Raw genomic sequence first — 23,681 nt, forward strand, 5'->3', positions numbered from 1 at the left:
GGAAACATTAACTTTCAACAACAAGATGGGAAGACTCCTGCAGTTTGCTTGATACAAATTCATTTTATCAACTCAGCTAGGATCATGACCGAGATATCAAGAATAGCATATACATAACATCAGTAGCAAGCATGCACAGTACCAGGCTTCCCATACTCTGCAACTCCCATGCTCTTCAACTCCCAAGAGTACCTACCCTCCACGTCTGCAGTGAATCAGTGTCGATGCGGCCAATACTCTGGTCAACACAATTTAACTTCCGCCCAATGAGTAACACGCCGTTGCCTCCTCCCCAAACCAAACTCTCTCATCATTAAAACACCTTCCCTTTGACCAAACCTCCCTCTCTCTTCTTCTTCTTCTTCTCTTCACACTTTACGAACAGAGTTCATCCATCGCATACTCTACCAAACATGGCAAACCCAACACCAATCGAAATGCAGAAATGCTTACCAAGTGAGAATTGGACGTCGTACAATGATTGGAACTGGGGTAATATGAGGGAAAGACTCGAGGACAGGGTGTCGACGCTGAACATGGAGTACCTGAAACAACACGCTGAAGCCATCACAGGCCAAACTGTCACCTTGAGCCCCAACTTCTCGGCTGGGCAGTACTGGGTATGCTTCGAGCTGCTTGTTGCGGATGGGGGCCTGATCATCGCTCGTGTCCGCTTGCCTCAACATCCCACTACACCAACTCTCGCCGAGAAGGACGAGTCGTATGCGGCTAAATGCGAAATAGCCACCATGCGCTTCGCGAAGCAAAGACTCCCCGAGTTGAACGTGCCTGATGTGTACACCTACCAAGGCCCTGGGTCACCAGGTGCACTCCAAGTTGGCGCTCCATACATGCTCATCGAGGGGTTCTACGGCACTACACTGGATCGTGCCATTTATGGCGATGATAGTTCCACCAACTTTAACACTCTATCGGTAAGTAGGTTTCCTTGCCAGCCTTTACAACCAATTCTAACTAACCCAGGCATCCGAGCAGGAGCATATCATAGCCCAGTGGACAGGTGTCCAAGCAATGCTGGCAACCCTGACCTTCCCCGAAATCGGGTCAATCTGTGACATCACAGAAGACGGTGAGGCGGTTATTGGCAAGCCGAGTTCATCCGCCGTGGAACGTCACACTCCACCAGGACCATTCAAAACTGCTATTGATTTCTTCACGGCTTTTGGGGAGGGGGCTTTACGCATAGCACAGCAATCTGACGGCACTGAGGGTGAATCGAATTTGAGCATTCTTGGGGCACGTGTCTTTCTAGACATTGTGCGATCTACGCCATTATTCCAAGATAATGGACCCTACCATCTCAACCACATGGACCTACACTTGGGAAACATTCTGGTCGACCGTGATCTCAACTTCCTGGCCATCATCGATTGGGAGTTTGCCCAAACTGCACCATGGCAGGTCAACTACTACCCGATGCCCTTCCCGTTAGGACGAATGGACGATGATATCGAGAGTATTCTACAAGACCCTAGCCACATTGCATACAAGAACGTGAAACTAGCGGCTGCCTGTAGGGATGTTTATTGCAGAAAGTTTGACGAGACTGCCGCCAACCTTGCCCTACAAGGCAAGCACCTCAGCGGAAGTTATCCAGAAGTTTTAGAGGGAGCAGCATCAAGGATTTATGCATGTTTTCTTGACTTGATACAGCAACCAGAACGAGCTCAACATTTTATCAACGGCATGGTGAAACTGGCTTTCGTTTTTGATGCTGAGCAGACAAAGCAGTACCTAGAACAGTTTTCAGAGCAGTAGATTAAGGACACTGTGGAGTCGCATGTTCATTCTCGACTTTTCACTATCAGATACATTAATTAGCCCACTCTATATCAATTAGACAATTTCTCTCTTTATCTCCAGCTCCATCGCTATATCATTCGCCTCATTTTCATGGGGAGTAACTAGTTTCAACCTGCTTCGAAGTGATGAAATAGAGAAGCAAGTAATAGGAGATCGGTGATCTGTTGTGAAACTTGTATGCTACATACACAACATCACATACATCACGTCCAGCAAACACTCCCGAATTTCTAACGGCGTATCCACCTACCCATTAGCTAGACACTATCATTAGAAGAAATCATCTATTTTCAGTTTCCCAATAGTCAGGTTGTCAATTTATCGAATTCTGTAAAAATTATCCCTCTAGGTTTCTCCATCTTCTTCCTCAGTCTCGTCAGTATCTTCAGTATCATTAGCCTCCTCCTCAACCACAATTCGTTCGAGTTCAGCAAGCTCTTCCGCTAGTTGAGACGCTTTATCGTTATTCATTTGCTGTTCTGCAATCCTCTTCTTCTGACGGATTGCTTCGATCCTACTTCTGTAACCACTTTCTTTGGAATTGATCTCCAACGCCAGTAACTTATCAAGCAACGTATCGGTCTCGGTCCAGTCCTTTTTCTCCTCAGCTTCGACAGCCGCATCGGAGAGTCTGATTTGTTGTCCGACTTCTGCTGAGAAAGATAGCATGGTGATCACGTCAGCCTCAATTGATGCCGTTTCGGTCGTTTCTGACACCTGGGGCGAGGTAATGTCAAACGGATTTGCGATATCTTGAAAGATGTCGTCAATGATGTGGCTACGAATCGAGTATCGGAAGTCATCATTGTCCCTAGCCATTGATGCAAGTGCTTTAAACCTTTGCCTAGGCGATAGCCCCTTTGCGTTTGCCGCTTCCTTGACGCTTTCTGGCATAAGAACCATCGCCGACATGGCGAGATTAAAAATCACTGGTCTGTACTTTGCCTCTTGGTCAAGCTCACTCTCTGGTTCTCTGTTCAGTTCATGGTAGCGACCAAGCTCACCGGCGAAATACAACGCAGCCAGCGCAAACATAAAAATGCTGGACTTGTTATCTGGGTCGGCATCTCTGAGCTTTCCTATCTCTCGCATTGCTCTGCCCAAAGCGGCGGTCCAGACCTGGAAGAGGATGTATTGCCTGTAATAGAATTTGGTGTCGCCTTCGCCACGCTCAAGAACGGCAGCTATTCGGAGCAATGCCATCAAACCTGTCGTTTCCAGGTTGAGTTCCATGAGGCCCGTTAAACAGGCGGACGCAAAATTATCGAATTCAATCTCAATCTCTGTACTCGTTGCTCTCCACGCGTATCTTACATCGCTAAAATCCTTCCAGGGCCATCTGCGGACTAGTCAGCACGTCGTAGTTAGAGTGTAAGTGTGGGAAACTTGATTTACCTTGCCCCCCTGTTGCAGTAGTAAATTACAAAAGCTTCCGCCACTGTCGACTTGATCGAAAACAGGTCTCTGCTATACAATGGAAGCTTCTTGAAAAGTATGTGGATCAAGGGGTTCAAGCGCATCATTCGTCGCTCCGTAGCGTCCAGCGGGCTGAAGCCTTCGGGAGAGTCTTCCAGCATTCCCACAGAAACCAACTCTTCCTTGACGCGTTCGCACATAGCAGTCAGCACGCTGCCAAGGCCTGAAGTTTCTTGGAAAGGGCCATGGTCCTCATCGAACAAATCGCCAGGGTTGCATAGCTCAATTTGTTTTGCGTGCGAGGTCAGAGGACTTTCAGCCAACGTCGTTTGAGCACCTTGGAATAAATCTCCAATGGAGGATATCCTATCATCTGAAGTCTTGCAATCGTTCAAGCGAGAATTGTGCGCATCGATTGCATTGTGGACAAGGCGTGTAGATGCATCGTTCCCCAGAAGACGTCTGATTCTCGTGCCCCAAATGCAGAGAAGAGAGGGTAAATCCTTGGAAGGAAAAGTGCCTATGAACGGCGCAAGTAACATGAGGGGGAATCCTTCGCACAAGTCCCCCGATAGCAAGATTTCGTAGACCCTGGCCATGCCAGCGATGCTGCGAGGCTCCTCGGGTTCGTCCTTCTTATCCGGACCCTTGACCCGACCAGTGAGGCTATTTTGACGCTTGAGTGAGGTCCAAAACATAAATAAATAAACATTCTTAGGTGCCAGTGACCAGTATAGTCCGCTACTGACGAGGATGTTTATGGCCTGTGGATTCCCATCCACTATTTCGACGATACCGCAGAGACAAGATCTCTCTTTCTCCGTTTTGTAAGCCGCTCGTTTCTCAGGCGAAAGAGGGGTACCAATTTCAGTCAAACCGCTACTGGACGCGTGCTCCATTATGGACAGAGTCGCAGGTCGAGTTGGAAGTCCTGCGAGTTTGTATAACTTTACCTTGCTAAGCCATCGTTCTCTCCTGCGCGATGCAATTACGACAAAGGCACCGGACTTGGCCAGCTTCGAGGTAAGGGTTATAAATTGCCCTTGCTGTCGGCCGAGAAGGGCCGAATCCAAATTGTCAAACATAATGAGGCATCTGTGGTGTTGAAAATGGTTATACAAGTCATCTGGCCCTTTGCATTCGTGACTCTGCAAGAAGTGACTCTGAAGCTGTTGCATTGTGTCGCCCTTGGAAAATGGCTCACACGAGCTGAGCTTCACAAGGATTGCATCATCGATCATTCCTGATGCCTTCCACCACGCCGACAGATGACCCAGAAGGGCTGTTTTGCCGATGCCTGACAGTCCATATATCAGCAAGGGCAATGGTGCTCCGAGCAGAAGTATTGACTCTATGTGAAGAACATCTCTTTCTCGCCCGCGCAACAATGATATACTGTTATGACAGCGTTTCTCTTGTAAAGGACAGTCATACCTAACATTGGGATGAATGACAGGTGTTTTGGCCAGCCCTGGATTGATGTATATCAGGGGCACAAAGTCGCGAACTGTCATCGTCTCCTGCTCGTCGCTTTCTCTCAGGCGTTGTCGAGCTATCTGAGCCGCAGCTTCTAGAGGGAGATTATGTTGCATGTAGCCGATGTAAAGCGATGTTATAAACATTTCGACGGTGTTTTCGCTCACGGGGTAGGCCATCGCAATCACAGTGCTCAGACCGCCTCTTAGGAGCACTTTTGCTACTGCCTCAGTTGCAGATCTAGCAAGGGGACAGGGAGCAATGATGGCGCGGCGTATACCATGAGACACAAGTAAAGTAGTGACTTGAGAAACCCTCTTAAGATTTGTCTCAATCGTACCTGGGGCTGACTTGTTCTGGTCAACGAACTGAAAGTAAACCCTGAGTAAAGATTCTGAATCAGATTTGGTAGGACGTTTGTGAACGACCAGTATATCCAGGTGAATGGCATCAAAGTAGCCATATGGGTGGGCCTCAAGCTTCTTCTTGAGGGCTTTGAAGCTTCCAGGGCGAAGATGAGTGATATTCCCTGCATCTTTTTCACTCCCTCCGACTCCTTGTTGTATGAAGTGCGAGATCATTGGAGAGAGTTCGTTGGTATGAGCAGAGTCGACGGGAGCACGACAAGACACGATCAAAAGCATAGGTTTCTGTTTTTGAGCAGACTGTCGGTCAATCTCAACAGCCTTCTCCATTTCGTCATGTTGATCAACAGATTGGGGAATATGAAGCTGGGATGTTTGTACCACGTTTACTAACGATGGTCGAACGGTAGGTTCCCAAAGATCAAGTCGCTCTAGGATCTCCCAAAGCACGCGCTGGACCGGCATCACATCCTCATCATCACCGTAGTCGAATGAATCCTGCTCTGCCACTCGGATGAGGACTTCCTTGTTCTGGAAATTGACTGGAAACTTCATATGGGACTTAAGCGTGTTCACCATATCTTCTGCATGCGCTTTCAGCCATTCTCCATCGTCGTTTATGCGGCTTGTCCCCAGGTCATCAGTTCCTAGTAGTAGGATAGGTGAAATTGTCACTGAGGCATCTGGCTGAACACAAGATAGGCCGTCGTCGTTTTTGGTGATGTTGATGTCAAAATGATGAAGAGTATAATAACCGCCGAGTCCGTTTACTTGCCTGATGTCTGGTAGTCGGCGAACAAGATCAATGACAAACATTGTTATCGTTTCGGACTGATGAAAGATTTGTAGATACTGAACGATAGATTAACATCAAGTCAGGAGCAATGTTTGCACATAGACTACTCATTAGTTAATCAACAGGTAAAGTAGGAGTTTTTCCAATACCTTTGGTTCTTGATGCACACCAAAACTGCTGTTTGGTTGGAAGCATATGAGCTTTTGGGCACAAGAGTACTGACACAAAGTACCCAGGCGTTTTGAGGCCACCCATGATGACTCAGCTTGCACATTGAGGCCACCCACAGTGGTTCAGCTCGCCCTTAGGCAACCTATAGTATCTTAGCACTGATTGAGTCTGTAGATCATGTATGATATGATGGGGATCTGCTAGCCAACAGAAACAGTCCATAGTCGGCAATTTTGGTCACTGCTCTTAGGTATGGTTTGTTATCTGGGGCAGAGCCAATGCATACCCCTCATCTCAAAATCAGCAACACCCCGATATCATTTAATGCTACCTAGGGCATCAACATTTTTACTACAGAAACTTCACGTACAATCACAATCCAAGAGTATCTGATATCCCCCTGGCCATCATCATCATGCCTACGGAACGGCCTCCAGCTTCGTTTTATTTATTGCCTCCAGAGCGCTTGCTACCCGCCTCAACACTACCAACATGGATCGGCCGCATTGTCAAATCCTACAGTGAGCCAGATGCAAATTTCGTGCCAGTCGACCCAGCGCTCTTCGTCAAGGGTCCCTTGGCAACCAGCACTATCGCCAACGCCAGCCTCGCAGCATCCTCACAGAGGCACAAATCACTTGCTGCAGCGCTCGGCGCCTCCACCTGCAACGCCTCACGAGAAACCAGTCAAGGTGGCGGTCTCTCCTTCACGAGTTCCGAAATCATGTGTGTACGTCTGCAGAATCAAGATGCGGTATTTGACCGCATGATTCAAGATGAACAGACAAAATCTGAACTACAACGTATGTTAGCCCGCGGGGACAATACTGGTTATATGATCACCGCGGTGCTCATCTGGTGCGATGCTACTTTCACACACTCAAGAGAACACGGGATCGAAACGTCGGCCGGTGCTTCGGTGCCGATATCTGCAATTGTGATGGGCACTTCAGGTGTTGCACTCCCCTCTGAAGTCACTGATCCAAGTGTTTCCGCTTCGTATGGTCGCCAAGATACAGCTGAGCTTTCCGGCGAAAGCGCCGGTAGTCACATCTTTGCAATCCAGTACAAGACTGTGCGCAGATCATTTTTCCAGTTCTTGGGTGCTGGTATGAAACTTAAAAGTCACGGTCCGGACTTGCCTGCATCGCAGTCTTTCGCAAAGAAACATCCCAGAGACTCGGAGGATGAGGATGATGTCAGTAGCGAGGAAGAAAGTGACACAGATGATGATGATGATGATGATGATGATGATGACAAGACCGATGAAGCCAAATCTGAAGGCGATACCGCGATCGACAATGAAACATCTGGCAATGGGAAGGTTATTCTAGAGATGGATGAGGATGATGTTACATGGGCTGACGTGCTGGACGAAGACGAAGAAGAGATTCAACGCGCTGACATTAACGTCGATGGTGAAGAAATACAATTTGTATTTAATTAAAGCTCAGCAGTGGCCATTAATTGATGGATCACACTGGTCTTCGTGGTGTCACGACAGACCTCCCAGTCTCTCCGATGAGAGATCGAAAGCTACTAATTCAATCCTGGATTCCGTAATATGTAATCATTGTGGTATTCGAGGTCTAGAACACAACGTTGTTTCCAATCAGGCTCCAACGATGGAAAATGCCCAATTCTGGCTTCTGATAACGTTAATCATGTTATCCAGTGCGCTCCTTTCTAGTATAGCCGCTTTTGAAACCTCTGTGTCTGCTGTCACCAAGTGAGCCTCGAAGCGAGCAAAGCAGCCGAATCCCTTCCTGCCATGAATTCGGCTTACCAAGTACTTGACTTGGGTTTGTTTGAAGCTGAATGTGAGATGTTAAGATCTCTGTGCTCCTGGTCCATTCATCCTGCATTCGGTGGACCATTCTCGTTTTGTTGAACATGTGCCTGCAAGGCCTCTGCTTCACATTGCTGTTCCAGCTGTCGCCAGGAGTCACCTCCACCTTGGTAGTGATGGTAGTGGTGAAAGTGGTGATGTACATGATGGTGATGGTGGTGGTGTATCGTTTGTGCCGTGGATGTCGGTAGTGGGAATTGCTCGGTGTAAGATTGGGGTATTGAATCATCTCCTGGCACGTCCCAGTCTTTGGGAACAGCTGGATTGGTAGCTGATCCAAGCCACAGGTTCTGGTTCGTGGGAGACGTCCCTGGGGGCAGCATCGTGCCTAGTGATGACCATGTTGACGGAGATGGCACGGTGAATGAACCGTTCGGGTTATTCGGCGGCTGTGCTTGTAATGGTCTAGGTGGCTGTGGACATTGTGTAGGACCGTTCTGCGCTGGGTCGGGGATGTTTGTTGAAAGATCGGGAGCAGGCCCAGCAATCATCGGTGCCGCGGTATCATTAGGTGTTTCCGTATCCTCACTGCCCTCGGAATCCCTTAGCGGCGAAGGTGAAGGGCCTGTGAAAGTGTCGAAGAAAGCTGTGTCTAAGAAATTGGAGCCCATCTGATCATGACCCAAATCAGTGTCGATCGTCGGGAATGGCATTAGGTGACCCGCCATGTTTCCACCGGTCGCCTCCAAGCTCATGTTGGGATTCTGGGGTGCTGGCGATATTCCGATATCCGTAGGAGACATCTGAGATGATGACGAGGGAGTGGTGCCCTGTGATTTGCTCTGTCGTTGATGGGATAGTCGTGAGAGCGTACGCCAGCGATTTCGACAGGTAAGAGGTGGGCGGCCGGGTATCCTTGCTGAAATAGCTACCCATCGATGACCTAGGGCCGCCACACCTTGACGCAAAAGGTTGTCCTCCTCGGCAGTCCAGTCGCTTAGGCGGTTTTTGGCAGATGGGTTCAAGATGTCATTGTATCTTTTAGAACATTGATCGTCTTTTCTTCCGGGTATGAGAGAGGCTGTCGTATGTCAGATGAGTTCGTTACTGTGTGAACATGGAGTTTACCAATATCATTCCATAATGGTCCAAGTCGAGCATAAGCCGAGAGGAGAATTTCATCCTCTTGAGATGTCCATCTGCCTTTTCGTAATGAAGGATCAAGAGAGTGAAGCCATCGTTTTCGACAATCCTGGATACCAATTAGCCCTTCATCCACCAAATGTCCTCCACTCTCATCCACATCATCAATGTGGGCCATCATGGACCGCGTTGAGGCGCGTGCAGAGGCCAAGTCTCACTCACCTTTGCCGTGCGACCCTCGAGCCCAGCAGCAATATCCTTCCACCTTCCCTCGGAGCCTCTACTGGCACCAAAGTGGCCGACCAGAGTCCTCAGAGTGGCATCCTCGGCTGCAGTCCAGGGCCGTCGATGTTTTGGTGTGTTTGCGGGGGGAGACTGTGGTGAGGTCTCCTGACCTGACATGGGATATGCGCGCGCGACGAGGGACGACAGTGAGGGAGAGATTACTCATCGAGGAGTCGGCATCACGTTTCCATAGGCGGGACCAGGGCACTGGTGGGTAGGGCTGAGAGTTGGTGATGTCGATGGTATGTTCAAGTTGATACGGTTGTTGAGTTCCGTTTTTCCGTGGCTATCCGAAATGGGAAAGGTGGGGTACCGCCTCAATTGGGCTGCGCCACTTCGTTATCGGTTATCGGTTCGCCTTATCGATTATGCCGCTGTACCGGGTAAGTTGAGTGAAATTTCGCCTGGATGTGATGTTTGCGAGCTTCGAAGTGTACTTAATTACTGGGACAATTCTGTTTATTATCTAGGTAGGTTAATTCTATTTCCAAGATTGATGTTGTCTCTTTGGATTTTTCTTTTTGTTGTTGTCCTGTTTCAGGAAACAGATCGCGACGGCAGAATACCATCCCAAGATGGCAGTACAGGAGCAACGATACAAAACGAAAACGCTGCAGCCGTCAGAAACCTTCCTTTTCTCCTCGTTATTTCCTGCAAACAATTAGTAGCTCTCTACTTCTGTAGCATTTCTTATGTGATTGTTCAATATTGTATTTGCGGGTTACGCGCAGCTTCCTGGGTGATGGTGTGCTTGCTCAATCAGACCGAGTTTTGGGGATGGAAGCTGGCACCGCCAGACTCATAACGGCGACAGTCACCTGGATTTCTCAATTCCGACACAGAATTCCGACGTAAACACATGTCACAAATTCTGACGCGAAGCACAGACACCAATCAATCTTCACATGGAAATCTTACATAATAACATTTACTAGCTGCGAAAGGAAAAACGAGAATGCTCTTGAATTGCCTTTCCGGGATCCGATTACGAATGAAAAGAAAGACAAAAAAAAGAAAAGAAAGGCGGGCAAGCGACTCTTTTAGGGTTTATATCAAGTGTCGCAAGTGGAATTATTGCCTCGGCAGATTCGTTCACAACCCTGCACCAAAAGACCAAAACCCATGGGAATCTCGTCTCGACAACAACGTGGGTGGGTTCGAGTGGTTCTTTAGCGCCTTGACCCATCGGAAAATTAAATGCTTGGCTCTGCAGGCACAAACAAGGGTCTCTACACAGACACAAGAAACCTGGATATCGATGCAACGCTGGTAGTTGTCCGAAAAACTCAGAATAAGATCTCGAACAAATCTGTATCTTTTGCAATGACCTGCATGACGCGTCCCTGCAAAAATGTCTGACCGCCAGAGGGACATGTGGCCATGGCCAGGTGGCTTCAGGGTTTGTCGTTGTTGTTGTTTGCTGTTCCCATAATTAGATAGCCTTTGGACGGTTAAAACGGCGGTGCTCGGTTTGAGCGGCTTCTGATGGAAAAGCTTGACAGATGGTGGGAGGGGAAGACGTCAGCGAGAAGAGAATACGAGTGATTGGTTGCTTCGTAAGAAACCGAAAATGCCAGGGAAATTCCCATTTGGAAAGGTGAGAATTTGGGGGTAATGGTCTAGACTTGTTTGTAAAATGAAAGGAGCGAGAAAAGAGACAAGAGGGAGAGAGAAAGCAAAGCAAGAGAGAAGAGAAACAAAAACAAAGAGGGAGGAAAATGGTAGAGACAGAAAGATACAGAGCAAAAAGACACATGCGAAAATGAATTGTTATTGTCAACTCCCCACGGTCCACAAGCAAAGGGTCATCTGGTCTTTGGGTCCAGTCGGTGAGCAAAAGCTGGAGACTCATCTCATTCGTCGCTTCGCGAAGCCCAAAGTATGAGGGAATTTGAAGTGACGGGCGCAACGACTCGAGGTGATGACGATATCATTCCAAGTTGAGCCTAGTCTCTTTAAGGGTATCGGTTTCACCCATCCTACTCTGTACAGAGTGTCTGTGACTGTCCTCGCATGCATGCACTGGCACTGCCCACTCCCGGAAATGGCATCCCGATCCAAACCAAGGGCCAATAGTCACAGTCCATGGCCAAGAGGTACCAGGGGGGGTGAGAGACAAAGACATGAAGCTATGGCCATGCCAAGACGGCTACACCCACGTCCAAAATGCTTAATTTAAGCACCTTATTTATCTGTGCCTTTTTAGTTACCTGTTTCTCTCTCTTTGTCTCTGACCCCCAGGTAACTAACCTCTCTCTTACCCAAGGTACCCTTGCCACTGGACTCAGATCCGAGAGTCTGGGTTCTAATAACGTAACTCGTAACTGTAAAATACGCGCTGTCGGTAAAAATAAATGGACACCTATCCAAAAGTTCCCTCTGTCAAATCTGGTTAGTTAAGGCCTGGCTCTTGTTCCATGTCAGACAAGCCTTGTTTTCTCACTCTGTTGGTCCCGAGTCAACCATCATGCAAACACTATGAGCCAAATACCTGCTGCTGCTGGCATCTGGTGGATCTCTTCACCCTTCTCCTCACTGGGGGCTGAGTCGAAAAGCGGTGATATCACAAATCGAAACTGGGCTTGTGCCCATATACGGTTAGTTTACCCATTCTCATTTCCTCTCCCCTCAGCGCAGCCCTGCGCGTAAGCCGCTGCAGTCCCCCCACTAGACGAACAGACCCTTAGTAGGGCACATGTAGTCGCATACTCGCCCCTACCTTCAACCACACGACTTTCTCGCTGGCAGTCGTGGTACACATCTTGTATAGCTTCACTTGACTCTACAACCTGTTTCATTACTGCAGTCCAGTGCATGAGGGATTTTTTCTTTTGTTATTGCTACGGCGGGGATAGACCATACTGAATAGGAACACCCGAGGAGGCCTCCTCGAAAGAAGTAATGATCTTTTGGAATTGTCTAGACTTTTCTACTGTTTTGTATTAATATAACTTGAATTGCTATACTCATTGACTCTCTCACTCTCACTCTTACGCTCTCTCTCCTTGTCTACTTTTGCAAACCCCTTCTCCCCTCGTCAAGCTCTTTTTGCAAAAGACACCCGTCACAATGGCAGACCCAGACATCCACGGCACAAAGGAATTCGATCCTGAGTCCGCCCATAACCAACGCATCACCTTCCAAGACGGTCCTGATCGCGACACCGAAGCCAACCGTCTCGGCCGCACTCGCTCCCGCTCCCTCTCCCGCCGTCGCTCCCACTCCAGCTCGCGAAGCCGTATCCACCCTGCCTCCCCTTATTCAGGCTACCAAATCGAATACCGCACCCTCTCCATCCAAGTCACCGAAGCCAAACAGGTCGAGGCCGATACCGACGACTCCAAAGGTCTCAAGCCAAAGACCGACGAGGATTACTTCTCCAAGCTTCAGTACCATGAGTTGCAGGCTGAGCAGCTGTGTCAGCAGCTCAATGTGAGCGCTGATGCTGGTCTTTCTGAGAGTGCGGCTGCGACGAGACTAGAGCGCGATGGAAAGAATACGCTGCCTCATCCCAAGACGAATTACATCAAACGCACACTGAAATACGTCTTTGGTGGTTTCTGTTCCGTTCTTTGGGTTGGCGCCATCGTCTTCTTCCTCTGCTGGCAGCCTCTCAGCAACCCGCCTTCAAACCAAAACCTTTCTCTCGCTGTTCTCATCCTCATCGTCATCTTCCTCCAGGCTGGTTTCTCCGCCTTTCAGGATTGGTCTACAGCCAAGACCATGAACTCCATCCTCGACCTTCTCCCATCTTTCGCAACAGTCAAGCGTGACGGAGAACTCAAGAGCTTGGCTACCATCAATCTTGTCGCCGGCGATGTCGTCCATCTCCAAGTCGGCGACAAGGTCCCTGCTGATCTCCGCATCATAAGCCACTCCGGCGACATCCGCTTCGACCGTTCCGTCCTGACTGGAGAGTCTGATGAGATTGAAGGCGCAGTTGATGCAACTGACGCCAACTTCCTCGAGAGTCGCAACATTGCTTTCATGGGTACCACTGTTATGAACGGTAACGGTGTTGGTATTGTTATCCTCACTGGTGGTAGAACTGTAATGGGTCGCATTGCCACTTCTACCTCTGGTGTCAAGGACTCTGCAGCTCTCATCCAGAAGGAAATCACCCGCTTTGTCACGATTATCGTTGTCATGACTATTATTCTTGCACTTGCCATTCTCCTCACTTGGGTTGGCTGGCTCCGTGTTGATCACAAAGCCTACATGAGTGTCCCAGCTATGCTTGTCAACGTTATGGCTTGTGTCGTCGCTTTCATCCCCGAGGGTATGCCTGTGGCTGTTGCCTTAACACTCATGATGGTCGCTCGCCGCATGAAGGCTGTCAACGTTTTGCCCAAGGGTCTATCAACTGTTGAGACCTTGGGCTGCGTCAACGTCATCTGCTCAGACAAGACCGGTACTCTCACCCAGAACCAAATGTTTGTCAGCTCCGTTGCTTTTGTCGACAAGAAGTTTGAGTCTTCGGATGAATTCGAGTACCTCGTTAACAGCAAGGAAGCCGATGAACCTTCCATGGCTCTTCAACGCGCCGCTCTTCTCTGCAACGACGCATCCTTTGACCCCACAACCGTCCATCTCCCCATCCAGGAGCGTTCCGTCATGGGCAATGCTACAGACAGCGCTGTCTTCCGCTTTTCCGCATCAGGTCCCACTGGCGATAGTCTCCGAAAGACCATGCCTCGCGTCTTCGAAGTCCCCTTCAACTCCAAGAACAAGTGGATGTTAACCGTCTTCCAGTCCGAGGATAACAGAGGTGCTTACCGCGTTATCATCAAGGGTGCTCCCGATATTCTCCTCGCTGGTTGTACCAAGTACTGGTCCGCTGAGTCCAACTCTGTCGTCACCCTTACCCGCGACGCACGCATCAGGTTCCAGGAGATCCAAGACGAAGCATCCCGTCGTGCTGAACGTGTCATTGTTCTTTGTGAAAAGTTCATCACCCCTCGCTCTGTCGCTGGCACAAACAGTTTTAGTGACGAGATCACCCACTCTGCCATTCAAGACCTCACCGTCATTGGTATGCTCGGCATCATCGACCCTCACCGTCCTGAGATCCCAGCCACAGTTGAACAGTGCCGACGCGCTGGAACTCGTTTCTTCATGGTTACCGGTGACTACGCTTTGACCGCCGCGGCCATCGCTCGCAACACCGGTATCTTCTCATGCCAGCAGGACCCTGACACCATTGACTCTCTCTACCCCGGTACACCCTCAAGCAACGAGGAGAAGAAGAGCAAGAAGCCAAAGAAGGGTGACCGTGCTGAGATCATCAAGCGCAGTCTTCTTCTCGAGGGTGCCCAACTTAGCAGGCTCAGCCAGGAGGATTGGGATGTCGTCTGTGCCTATGAGGAGATTGTCTTTGCTCGTACTACACCTGAACAGAAGCTTCGTATCGTCACTGAGCTACGTGAACGCGACAACGTTGTTGCTGTCACTGGTGATGGTGTTAACGACGCCCCTGCCCTTCGAGCTGCTGACGTCGGTGTTGCAATCGTTACTGGAAGCGACGTCGCTATTGAAGCATCCGATCTTGTTCTCCTCGACCGCTTCGACTCTATCGTCGATGGCATGCGCCTCGGTCGTCTCGTGTTCCAGAACTTGCAGAAAGTTATCTCTTATCTTCTCCCCGCCGGTAGTTGGTCTGAGATCTGGCCCGTTATTCTCAACGTTTTCTTCGGTGTTCCTCTCCCTCTTAGCGCTTTCCTCATGATCATCATTTGTGTCTTTACCGATCTTTTCCTCAGTCTTTCACTTATCATGGAGAAGGAAGAATTCGACCTTCTTTCTCTCCCTCCTCGAAACCACAAGCGCGATCATCTTATCAACACCAAGATCTACACACAAGCCTACCTGTTTACCGGTTTCATGGAGACCATCACCGCTCACGCCATGTTCTTCCTCTACCTATGGAAGTACGCCAAGATGCCCGTCTCAGAGCTCTTCTTCCTGTTCGAAGGCTACTCAGAGGGTTATCACGGCTACACCCAAGATGAACTCATCAAGTTCAACAACACCGGCCAGTGCGTCTACTTTGTCACACTCGTCTTCCTCCAATGGGGCAACATCCTCGCTGTGCGCAACCGTCGCTTGAGTATTTTCCAAGCCAGTCCTTTACACAAAGCTCATCGCAACCCTTGGTTGATCCTCAGCATGCTTATCAGCTTGTGCATTGCCATCTTTGTCACCGAGGTACCCGGTATGCAGAACTTGTTCGATACAGAGTCTGTACCAATTGAGTTTTGGTTCATTCCTATTCCTCTCGGATTGGGTATCTTGTTGGTGGATGAGATTAGAAAGTTCTTTGTGAGAAAGTATCCAGAGTCTTTCATTGCTAGAATAGCTTGGTAGTAGGTTGTTGGTTGGGTTTTTATATAGTTCCATAATTAGAATATCTCGAGTACTACGTTAATAAACGCGAATCTATGAGATGATATTTCCGAAGTTGCGTAATGCGAGTCAGATTCAGTCAGCTCTTAATGGCTATGGTTAGATAAAGTGGATGGTCAAGAAAGACTGGAATTATTTCCGCTGTTTTCCCAAGCGAGCTGATGATTTGCTGGTTAGTGCCTCATCCGAACTCTACTAGCATCGTAAAGCTGGGAGTCTTGCGTTTTTCTCTCCGCCTCAGTGTTGGATTCTCAGCTTTCGGCACATGGAAAAGACAGACTGATTATGGAGTACGGAGCACGGCAACTGTCAGATGCTCGCCTCAATTCCTTTTTACTGGGAGAAGAGGTCCGCCTTGTGGGTTGTAAATGACAGGGGTATCGTCTGTGCAGAGTCGAGAAAAAGGGGATCACCGGGTTAGTGGCAGTTCTCTACCTACCAGGACCCATGCACGCATAATCTTCAACGCGTCTGAAACTTCTCGCCTCTGCAAATGAGGATACCGAGGTTTGACAGTTGCCAGGCTGAGAGAAAGATTAAAAAATATATTGTATCAACAGTTGATGGATGACAAGACAGACAACTCCAAGGACACGATTCTGAGAATTGCCGCTCTCATCTTACCATCGTAACCAACATCTGTGTCATTTCCAGATATTACGACCGACACTTGACAACAAGGCTAGATAAATACGAGAGTTTAATAGCGGGTCGAGGGCCCAATATTCCAACCCAACCCTTGCTAGCAAGACACGGCAATGGTGACGCTCTTGGCACTAGCGGCGGTATTTGATAAAATTCGGGCAATTCTTTTTGTTGTGCTATTAAAAAACACACACATCAACATCAAACACCGTTGATGTGCGTCCGTAAACGACCATATAGCATACAGACACAATGGCCGCCGACACGGTATCAAACATCACCAACAAGGTGCAGCGCGCGCCATCAGTCGTATCCTTCATGACCATCGGTCTTTTGCAAGGCCTAGCAATATCCATTCTTCAGGGGTTCGTCCACCGCCGTTCTTTTGTTCGCGCATCACTAACAATTATCATCCAGACTCGTTGTCTACAATTGGAATGAATACCTTAAACCAACTGTTCTGCAGGTCCCGAGAGGGTACATCATACCAGCCAACTTGGCCATTTTTATTTTCGGGTTCATGTTTCAGCTGATCTTTATGGCCGACGCCATTCGTCTCAAGAGCACGTCCCAGGCTATGCTTGCGTGTTTGCTCAACGCGGGTTTTCTGCCTTTGGCTGTCTATCAGCGCAAGCAGATTAGAGAGAGCATTAAGTCCCTCGAAGGCTCTACTGATTCAAATGGTGAGAGCTTGGTTCATCTGGACAAGCCTATATGGAAAGACATTGGCGGCATGCTATCTGCCATGCCGTTTATTGTGGGAATTTGCACCATCTTTCTTGTTGTTACTGTTTGGTACCTCAAACAGCATTTCGATTGGCAAGCGTATCGTAACGTTGGTGCGGATGCCAGGCTGAGAAGAATCCGAACGATTCACTTGGTACGTATCTATCTCTTCCACAATCGAATCTCAAGCTAACATTTCTAAGATATTTGTCATGTTTGCCAAGGTAGTTATTTACTTCATCATCTGTTTCGAAGTCATCTACGGCGTCACCCAGCTTCGAGGGATGGGAAACGAGTTTATTATCCGCATGGTGCTTCTAGGAGTGGCTGTTATCATGACCACCCTATCGATAGTATGGAGCAAATCCGAAAACCGCATAGGCATGGGAGCCTCGATTGCCGTATTCTTCGCCAGCATCGGATATTTCATATTTGAGATTGTCAAGATACAGACTCACTGGAGTCGCTTTGGAGCCACTGGCGATATCATGACTTGCTACGCTCTGATGGCTGCTGTATTTCTCTTCGCCACAGCCATTTTTGGTATTTTGTGCTTGAAGAACTTCTATGGAGGTTTGAAGGAGCATTTAGCGAAGCACGAAGAAGGTGGTCAAATGGCTCCATCAGTTAAGAACTTTGAGCTTGATGCCAGAGCTAGCTTTACTTATCAGGGTGTGAGGGGAGGCACAAGGGATCTGGATAGCTAATGGTTTCATATGTACTTCTCAACGAAAAGGGCAAAAGCAGGAAAGAATATCTTGGAAACAGGAAGGATATTTATAATAATAGTAATATGTATAAAATTAAAAGTTTAGTCATTTATGAAGAAAGCGATGTCGTTCCTCAGCGAGATCTATGAATAGACAAATCTCATTGAGAGGCACATAGTGGTTAGTAGTACCTTGCTTTACTGACTATATATTGCAGTGTTACTGTTGAGCTTCGGTTATGAGATGGCAAGCCATCCAAGATGAACGTTCCTCACAGGACTCTGTCAGTATTTCAACAATAAGGATTTCGATTACCGCAGTTGGGAGCATCACTTTTTTTTTTCCACTAAGAAGGATAACTCGCAAACACAAATAATGGAGAGAGTGGCCTTCAACTCAATAATCTGAGACTACCCAGTAGTAACTGAGTTCGAGTTTGTAGTTTCTACGTACAATGAATATTTACAGGCGATATAAATGAGAAATATGTAAAATAAATACTACATGACCCTCATCACAAATCTCGTCCTCTCTGACATAAACTAAACAGCATCGGATTACGGTAGTTGAAGTACTTGTGAAATTAAAATTCTTATTCTATTTTTTAAATGTAGTTTGTCTCCCAGAGACGAAAGTAACATATATATTATGTACTTTTGTAAAATGAATGTCATGATCTGCGCCATGTATCATTCTTCATTATCGCCTGCATTGCCATTACCCATCCACCAGACTTCCATCAACATACTATGCTTAGTAGCGGTAGCAAAGAGGACCCTTGGAGGGGTTCATAACATCGCGGACCTTGACGTCCTTGGCAAGACCAAACATGGGGAGAACATCATCAAGCTTGACGTTGATGCGGTCCCTCTTAGGGTAAAGCATACCCTGACCATCGTACTCGGCGAAGCGGCCAGCGTTCTTCTGCTGCCATTGCCACCAAACACGGTCGATCTGAGCGTGGTGCATGAAGAAGAGAGGCTCGTTGGGAGAAGTAGTAGGGTTCATTTCTCCGCCGAGAGAGGCGTGGATGCTACCGTGAGGACCACCTTCGGTAGCAGTGTGGAAGTAGGACCAGTTGCCGGCCTTTTGGAGCTCGTTGATGCCCTTGAGGGTGATGGTGGGAACCATCGCCTTGTAAGCCGTGGGTTCAGTGACCTCAGGCATGTTGCGGAACAAGCAGTGGCCGCCGCTGGAGAGAACCTTGGGCTCGTCCTCGAGGTACTCGGGTCGGAGCTCGGAGAATCGACCATCTCTGACACACTGGAGACCGCTGCTGGCTGTCCATTCCCTGTTCTCTTGGTCTCCGTTACCACCAAAAGCGGTCTTGGACATGAGGGGAGAGCTCAGAAGACCCTTCTCGGCATCCTTGGTCCAGTCCCAGTAGGTTCCGGGGCCCTTGTAGCCGCAGTCGCGGAGAGCCTGCTCGTAGATGACTCCGAAGTATCTGTGCCAAGGAAGGAAAGGAGCGCCACCGTGGACTGTGATTGTATGTTAGTCAAGAACATAATCGATATACTAGTGGGAAAACTGACTCCAGTCGTTGAGCTTAAAGTGGACGTAGGGAAAGTCGTCGTAGAGAGATGACTTGAGGCCTATACGAGAAGGCTTGGTCTTCAAGCACAGAACAGAGTCGAGGTAGGACTTTTGGTTGGCAGCGCCGAGTTCGCGCCACTCAACTCGCTTGGGAGGAATAATGCAGCCCTTGTTTCCGAGGATATCAGGAACGACGGGAGCGGCGGGAACGGCAAGGGCCGGGGCGACGACGCCGGCAATGGTGAGAGCGGCGAAGAACTTCATGGTCGAATAGTCGTAATTAGGTTGAGCGAATGTATTGAGGCTGAGCCAGCGAGTGTATGCGCTTGATGGTATTAACGAGAGAGAGCTGGTGAAGAAGGTTTCGGAAAGGCGCAGATCGTGAGCTTTTATTATTTCTTTTCTCTGGGGGCAGTTCTTCTTAGTCTGTTAGCTAAGTATCGGCGATGCCTTGTGACTGGGGTCACCCCGTATAGCACCGACGGGTTTTAGCTCTCGCTTGTCTATCTATCGACGGCTAGACCAGACGAAAAGCCAAGCGTGAGTGGGTAGAATACGGTCCAAGAACCCAAGTCCAAGGTTTCATACGAGATGAACTTGACAGCGTTCTAGAACACGGGCCCTCGTTTGTCTGCCACACAAGGCTAAGCCAGCGCAAAGTATACTAATTTTAGACCGCCACACGACTAAAGGGAAGCCCGATGGTGGAACTAGATCCGTGCTAGTAGTCTGTTTCACGATCGTCGTCTTGATTTACTCGTTTGGGATGCCTTCTACGACTCATGACTGTGGTGCTTGGACGAGAACAGACTGGCGTTGGGAGATGGGTGGTATTCCTCAACAAAGCCAAGAGTCGTGATGGGAAATGTTTACGGGAAAAAAGGAAATACTTATGGATCCAATAAGATAGCGGTTCATGGGTAGTGGATAGATTGCCAGAGTTGGCGAGCAACTCGACTAATAACAGTTAGTACGAGATCAAACCCTTGGGTAGCATCGGAAGAATTCTCCGCTGTAAGCACAAGAGAGAAAATTAATAGGTCGGTTTACGACAGACCAGCTATTAATTTTTGTACTCTAAATCTAGCCTGCCGGCTTTTCTATTAGACTTCCCACTCTAAGTTGTCATTGTAGGCTAAGTAAAGTATGCATAGATTTACCTACAGGTTTCTGAAACAAATCTCGTATTGTTGAAATTGTACCGACTAAACCTTTGCCAGCACTAACCGTGCACGATCTTGGCAAGAATATTGCTATGTCATACTCTATGCCTCTTTCTTGTGGATAATAATGACGGTCGAGTGAAAGGTCATGTCCAAATGATGCTGTCTGACAACTTGGCACCCAACAACCTCCTCTACACATCGTTACTCAACCGCTGCACAAATTCTGAAAACGCAAATGTCATTTCTATCCTGGAACGCCCGGTTGCTGCTTATGATCAATTCAACTTAAGCATACTCCTCCAGCCCTGCTTCTTTTATTATACTTGACAACCCAACTGCATGTTTTTGTCCCCTCTCTGCCGTGTCTGACGCAACTTGCAAACAGTATCTCAATGCCTTGTTCAATTGCGCCAATTGGCCTTTCCTCTTGCGTATATCTTCAATCTCTTCCACGTGGCCAACTCGCTTCGTGACAGCACTCTTGATCACTTGATAAGGATCCTTGAAAGCGACAGCTGCAAGATCAAGCACCTCCAAGACCAAAGCTTCCAGTTTAACAGTCGGTCCTCGGTCGGCGATCGCGAACAAATTGACAAAAACATCGAAGATGCTCTGCATGTCGTGGTCCTCATAAGAATGGGTGGTGATGTTGGTCCGGGTCCATTGAAGCCCCTGCTGAATTGATGTGCAGAGGACAGATGCCGCCCGACTCTCTTGTTGCTCGATAGCCGTACGGAGGAGTTCGAATGCCGCAAAAGCAAGACCGGAAGCTCCATCATTCTTGTTTGACATGAAGCATTCACAATACTCGCCAACTCTCTGCTGGACCATCTGTTTCGACACATACTTCATGTCTCTCAGAGCTAAGCCCCAACATCGAATCCACTCGCTGCTGAACTTGTTCAACACTGACTTGTTGCGACTCAACGCGGCAGCTCTCAAAAGCTCAATACCACCTTGGCCACAAACTTCGGCTTCTGCTACATCTTTCGTGTCCACGGCGGATAGGAATCGTTTTGCGAAAACGCCGATCAACTGCTGTGTCGCTGATGTACCGTCTTTCCCAAGACTGTCCACGTCAATGACAGCCTGGACCCAGAGCTTGGAGTTCACAAATGACAGGCGTTTGAACTTGTCACCGCGCCCAACAGCTACGACAAGCAGTTCAATCCCAACAAGAGCGAGTGCCTTTGCCTTTTCCCATTTCTCTTCAGTGCTTAGGGTGTCGTCTGACAGGTACCCTTTGAGTTCGTTTGCACGTCTTTGAACGACCGTTTTCAACATGTTTTCGCCATATCCAGGACGCAGAACTAGATTGTTCAATGCCTCAACCCAAGTGTTGGCGATCAGCCGTATAACATCCTTGTTACCGTTTTGGATAGCATCTTCCAGAATCTTGACAGCCGCTTGGGTCATCCTGTCCAACACCTGCGGGAAATGTTCGCCGACTCCATCGGCAGCAAATGTCTTTGTAGCTCTTCGGAGAACAAAGTGAGATCTGCCATTATGTTCGGATTCTGGCTGTGGTGTCTTTTCTCCCTCAAAGCAGTTCAAGAAGCCGAGTCCACACATGGAGTTTCGTTTGCTCAGTAGGCCTGATTCCCTATCGGGTTGCTCAGTCGAGCTTGTGGTCAGCGTAACCACATCGTTGAAACAGTTCTCCCCAAGTTTGGACAGCCCTTTGAGGAAGGTTGTTTCTCCCTTTGGGATCTCCTTGTGAAAGAAGTTTTCAAACTCCCTAATGAGGTTGCTAGTGGCGTTTACGCTGCTGGCTTTGACAGTGGCTCGGAATATTCTTCGCTGAATCTTTTGTCGATCATGGGCCGCAGCAATATCATTTTCTCCGTACTTCTCAGCATCTGGATCCGCCTTTAACAGCATCTCCATGACCGTTTCATGCCCGCGTGACTTTGCAGCTTCGTACGCCGTGCCCATCATTCCTTTGGACTTGGAAACTTTGGCACCCTCTTCCAACAATAGCTGAACAAGGTCAGGGTTTCCATGGTATGCAGCCGAGCGAAGTGCTGGTCCGAGTCTACCGCTTCGATCGTTGACTTTGACACCGCGTTTGATGAGTTCCCGAGATATCTCTAGGAAGAGACTTGGTTCCTGGCCCGGGTTCAGCCCCGAGGCCGCAGCTGTCAGTGGGGTTCCATATGTCCGGTCGCTTGCATTGACATCTATCCTATGCGTACATAGAAGCTTGACGAGATCAGCATGGCCATGGAAGGCCGCTGCATGGAGAGAAGTACCGAAAGGACCGCAGGTTTCACGGATTCGAGATTTGCCATAACGTTCAAGTATCTTCTCCGCACAGATCTTACTGCCAACGAGCGATACTGCTTGCAAAGCAGTTCCAAATTCGCTTTGAATGTGGACGTCTGCTTGAGCCTTGACGAGATTCAGTACTACGTCCTCATGACGCTTCTTGCAAGCAGCAACTAATGCAGTTTCGTTGTGCTTATTCGTGACGTCAAGATCAGCTTTAAGGTCAATTAAAAGCCTGACAACCTCTGCGTTCCCGCAATGAGCAGCATAGTAAAGAGGAGTGCAACCCGAATGGTCTTGAATGTTGATATCAGCACCAGAACGCTCCATCTTGTTTACAAAGTCCGTAACGTCAGCTTGATCGATATCATTGCGAATGGCCCAATGAATTGGCCGCATGCCCTTCGAATCAGGTTTATCCGCATCAAACCAAGCCTTTTCGTTGAAAATGTCAAAGAAGCTGACGAGAGCAAAGTAACCAACAATGTGCTCGTGCGAAATACCGTCCGGTATTGCTTTGCCCTGAGTAATCAAGTGTACCTGAAAGGCCAGCTGTAGGTTCCCTCTTTCCTCGGCTTTCCCATCCTTGTTGAAAAGGATTTTGAATAAGTTAAAGACTGTTTCGTTTTCAGCATCGTTCTTGTTGTCGATGCTCTTTTTCAAGCTCAGAAACCAGTGGGAGGATGAGAATGCAAGGAACTCATGTTTTTGCAGAATTGACTCAAGAGTACCTTGGTCATACCATGTAACTTTCTTCTGAGCTCCACCCGAGAACTTGCTTGAGCTTAGGTAGGAAAGACAGAGTGTCGCGATCCGACGATGGTAGATAGTCGGTTTGTACTTTCGGAAGAAATCCACCACGGTCTTGTGGCAGAACTGAAAGACGTCAAGATCCTCGTTGATCTCAACAAGGTGTTTGCAGAAAGAGGGGATCAACTTGAAATTGTCGGCCAAGTCTTGATA

At 48.4% G+C, this 23,681-nt stretch overlaps 9 protein-coding genes across 9 annotated transcripts; 5 read left to right on the forward strand and 4 right to left on the reverse strand.

Annotated features, from left to right (window-relative positions):
* Window positions 1-413: 413 nt before the first annotated feature.
* Window positions 414-1,779, forward strand: FGSG_04516 (uncharacterized protein; the record flags this gene model as incomplete). Its single annotated transcript, XM_011322770.1, has 2 exons — window positions 414-935; window positions 985-1,779. The coding sequence occupies 2 exons, from the start codon at window positions 414-416 to the stop codon at window positions 1,777-1,779; spliced, it is 1,317 nt and encodes a 438-aa protein (XP_011321072.1).
* Window positions 1,780-2,169: 390 nt separating this feature from the next.
* Window positions 2,170-3,057, reverse strand: FGSG_04515 (uncharacterized protein; the record flags this gene model as incomplete). The annotated part of the gene is made up of 1 exon (XM_011322771.1): window positions 2,170-3,057. The coding sequence occupies one exon, from the start codon at window positions 3,055-3,057 to the stop codon at window positions 2,170-2,172; it is 888 nt and encodes a 295-aa protein (XP_011321073.1).
* Window positions 3,058-6,463: 3,406 nt separating this feature from the next.
* Window positions 6,464-7,495, forward strand: FGSG_04514 (uncharacterized protein; the record flags this gene model as incomplete). The annotated part of the gene is made up of 2 exons (XM_011322772.1): window positions 6,464-6,778; window positions 6,833-7,495. The coding sequence occupies 2 exons, from the start codon at window positions 6,464-6,466 to the stop codon at window positions 7,493-7,495; spliced, it is 978 nt and encodes a 325-aa protein (XP_011321074.1).
* A 407-nt stretch (window positions 7,496-7,902) lies between these two features.
* Window positions 7,903-9,382, reverse strand: FGSG_04513 (uncharacterized protein; the record flags this gene model as incomplete). Its single annotated transcript, XM_011322773.1, has 3 exons — window positions 7,903-8,462; window positions 8,559-8,679; window positions 9,203-9,382. The coding sequence occupies 3 exons, from the start codon at window positions 9,380-9,382 to the stop codon at window positions 7,903-7,905; spliced, it is 861 nt and encodes a 286-aa protein (XP_011321075.1).
* A 2,875-nt stretch (window positions 9,383-12,257) lies between these two features.
* FGSG_04512 (uncharacterized protein) lies at window positions 12,258-15,628 on the forward strand (the record flags this gene model as incomplete). Its single annotated transcript, XM_011322774.1, has 1 exon — window positions 12,258-15,628. Exon 1 carries the CDS (start codon window positions 12,335-12,337, stop codon window positions 15,626-15,628), a length of 3,294 nt encoding a protein of 1,097 aa, XP_011321076.1. The 5' UTR covers window positions 12,258-12,334.
* A 936-nt stretch (window positions 15,629-16,564) lies between these two features.
* Window positions 16,565-17,897, forward strand: FGSG_04511 (uncharacterized protein; the record flags this gene model as incomplete). The annotated part of the gene is made up of 4 exons (XM_011322775.1): window positions 16,565-16,677; window positions 16,730-17,192; window positions 17,263-17,710; window positions 17,854-17,897. 4 exons carry the CDS (start codon window positions 16,565-16,567, stop codon window positions 17,895-17,897), a joined length of 1,068 nt encoding a protein of 355 aa, XP_011321077.1.
* Window positions 17,898-18,501: 604 nt separating this feature from the next.
* FGSG_04510 (uncharacterized protein) lies at window positions 18,502-19,548 on the reverse strand (the record flags this gene model as incomplete). The annotated part of the gene is made up of 2 exons (XM_011322776.1): window positions 18,502-19,229; window positions 19,284-19,548. The coding sequence occupies 2 exons, from the start codon at window positions 19,546-19,548 to the stop codon at window positions 18,502-18,504; spliced, it is 993 nt and encodes a 330-aa protein (XP_011321078.1).
* Window positions 19,549-20,735: 1,187 nt separating this feature from the next.
* FGSG_12237 (uncharacterized protein) lies at window positions 20,736-22,022 on the reverse strand (the record flags this gene model as incomplete). The annotated part of the gene is made up of 1 exon (XM_011322777.1): window positions 20,736-22,022. The coding sequence occupies one exon, from the start codon at window positions 22,020-22,022 to the stop codon at window positions 20,736-20,738; it is 1,287 nt and encodes a 428-aa protein (XP_011321079.1).
* Window positions 22,023-22,521: 499 nt separating this feature from the next.
* Window positions 22,522-22,895, forward strand: FGSG_12238 (uncharacterized protein; the record flags this gene model as incomplete). Its single annotated transcript, XM_011322778.1, has 2 exons — window positions 22,522-22,590; window positions 22,650-22,895. The coding sequence occupies 2 exons, from the start codon at window positions 22,522-22,524 to the stop codon at window positions 22,893-22,895; spliced, it is 315 nt and encodes a 104-aa protein (XP_011321080.1).
* Between the last annotated feature and the right edge of the window lie 786 nt (window positions 22,896-23,681).

The sequence above is a fragment of the Fusarium graminearum genome, chromosome 2, assembly GCF_000240135.3.
Source record: "Fusarium graminearum PH-1 chromosome 2, whole genome shotgun sequence".
NCBI classification, from domain to species: domain Eukaryota; kingdom Fungi; phylum Ascomycota; class Sordariomycetes; order Hypocreales; family Nectriaceae; genus Fusarium; species Fusarium graminearum.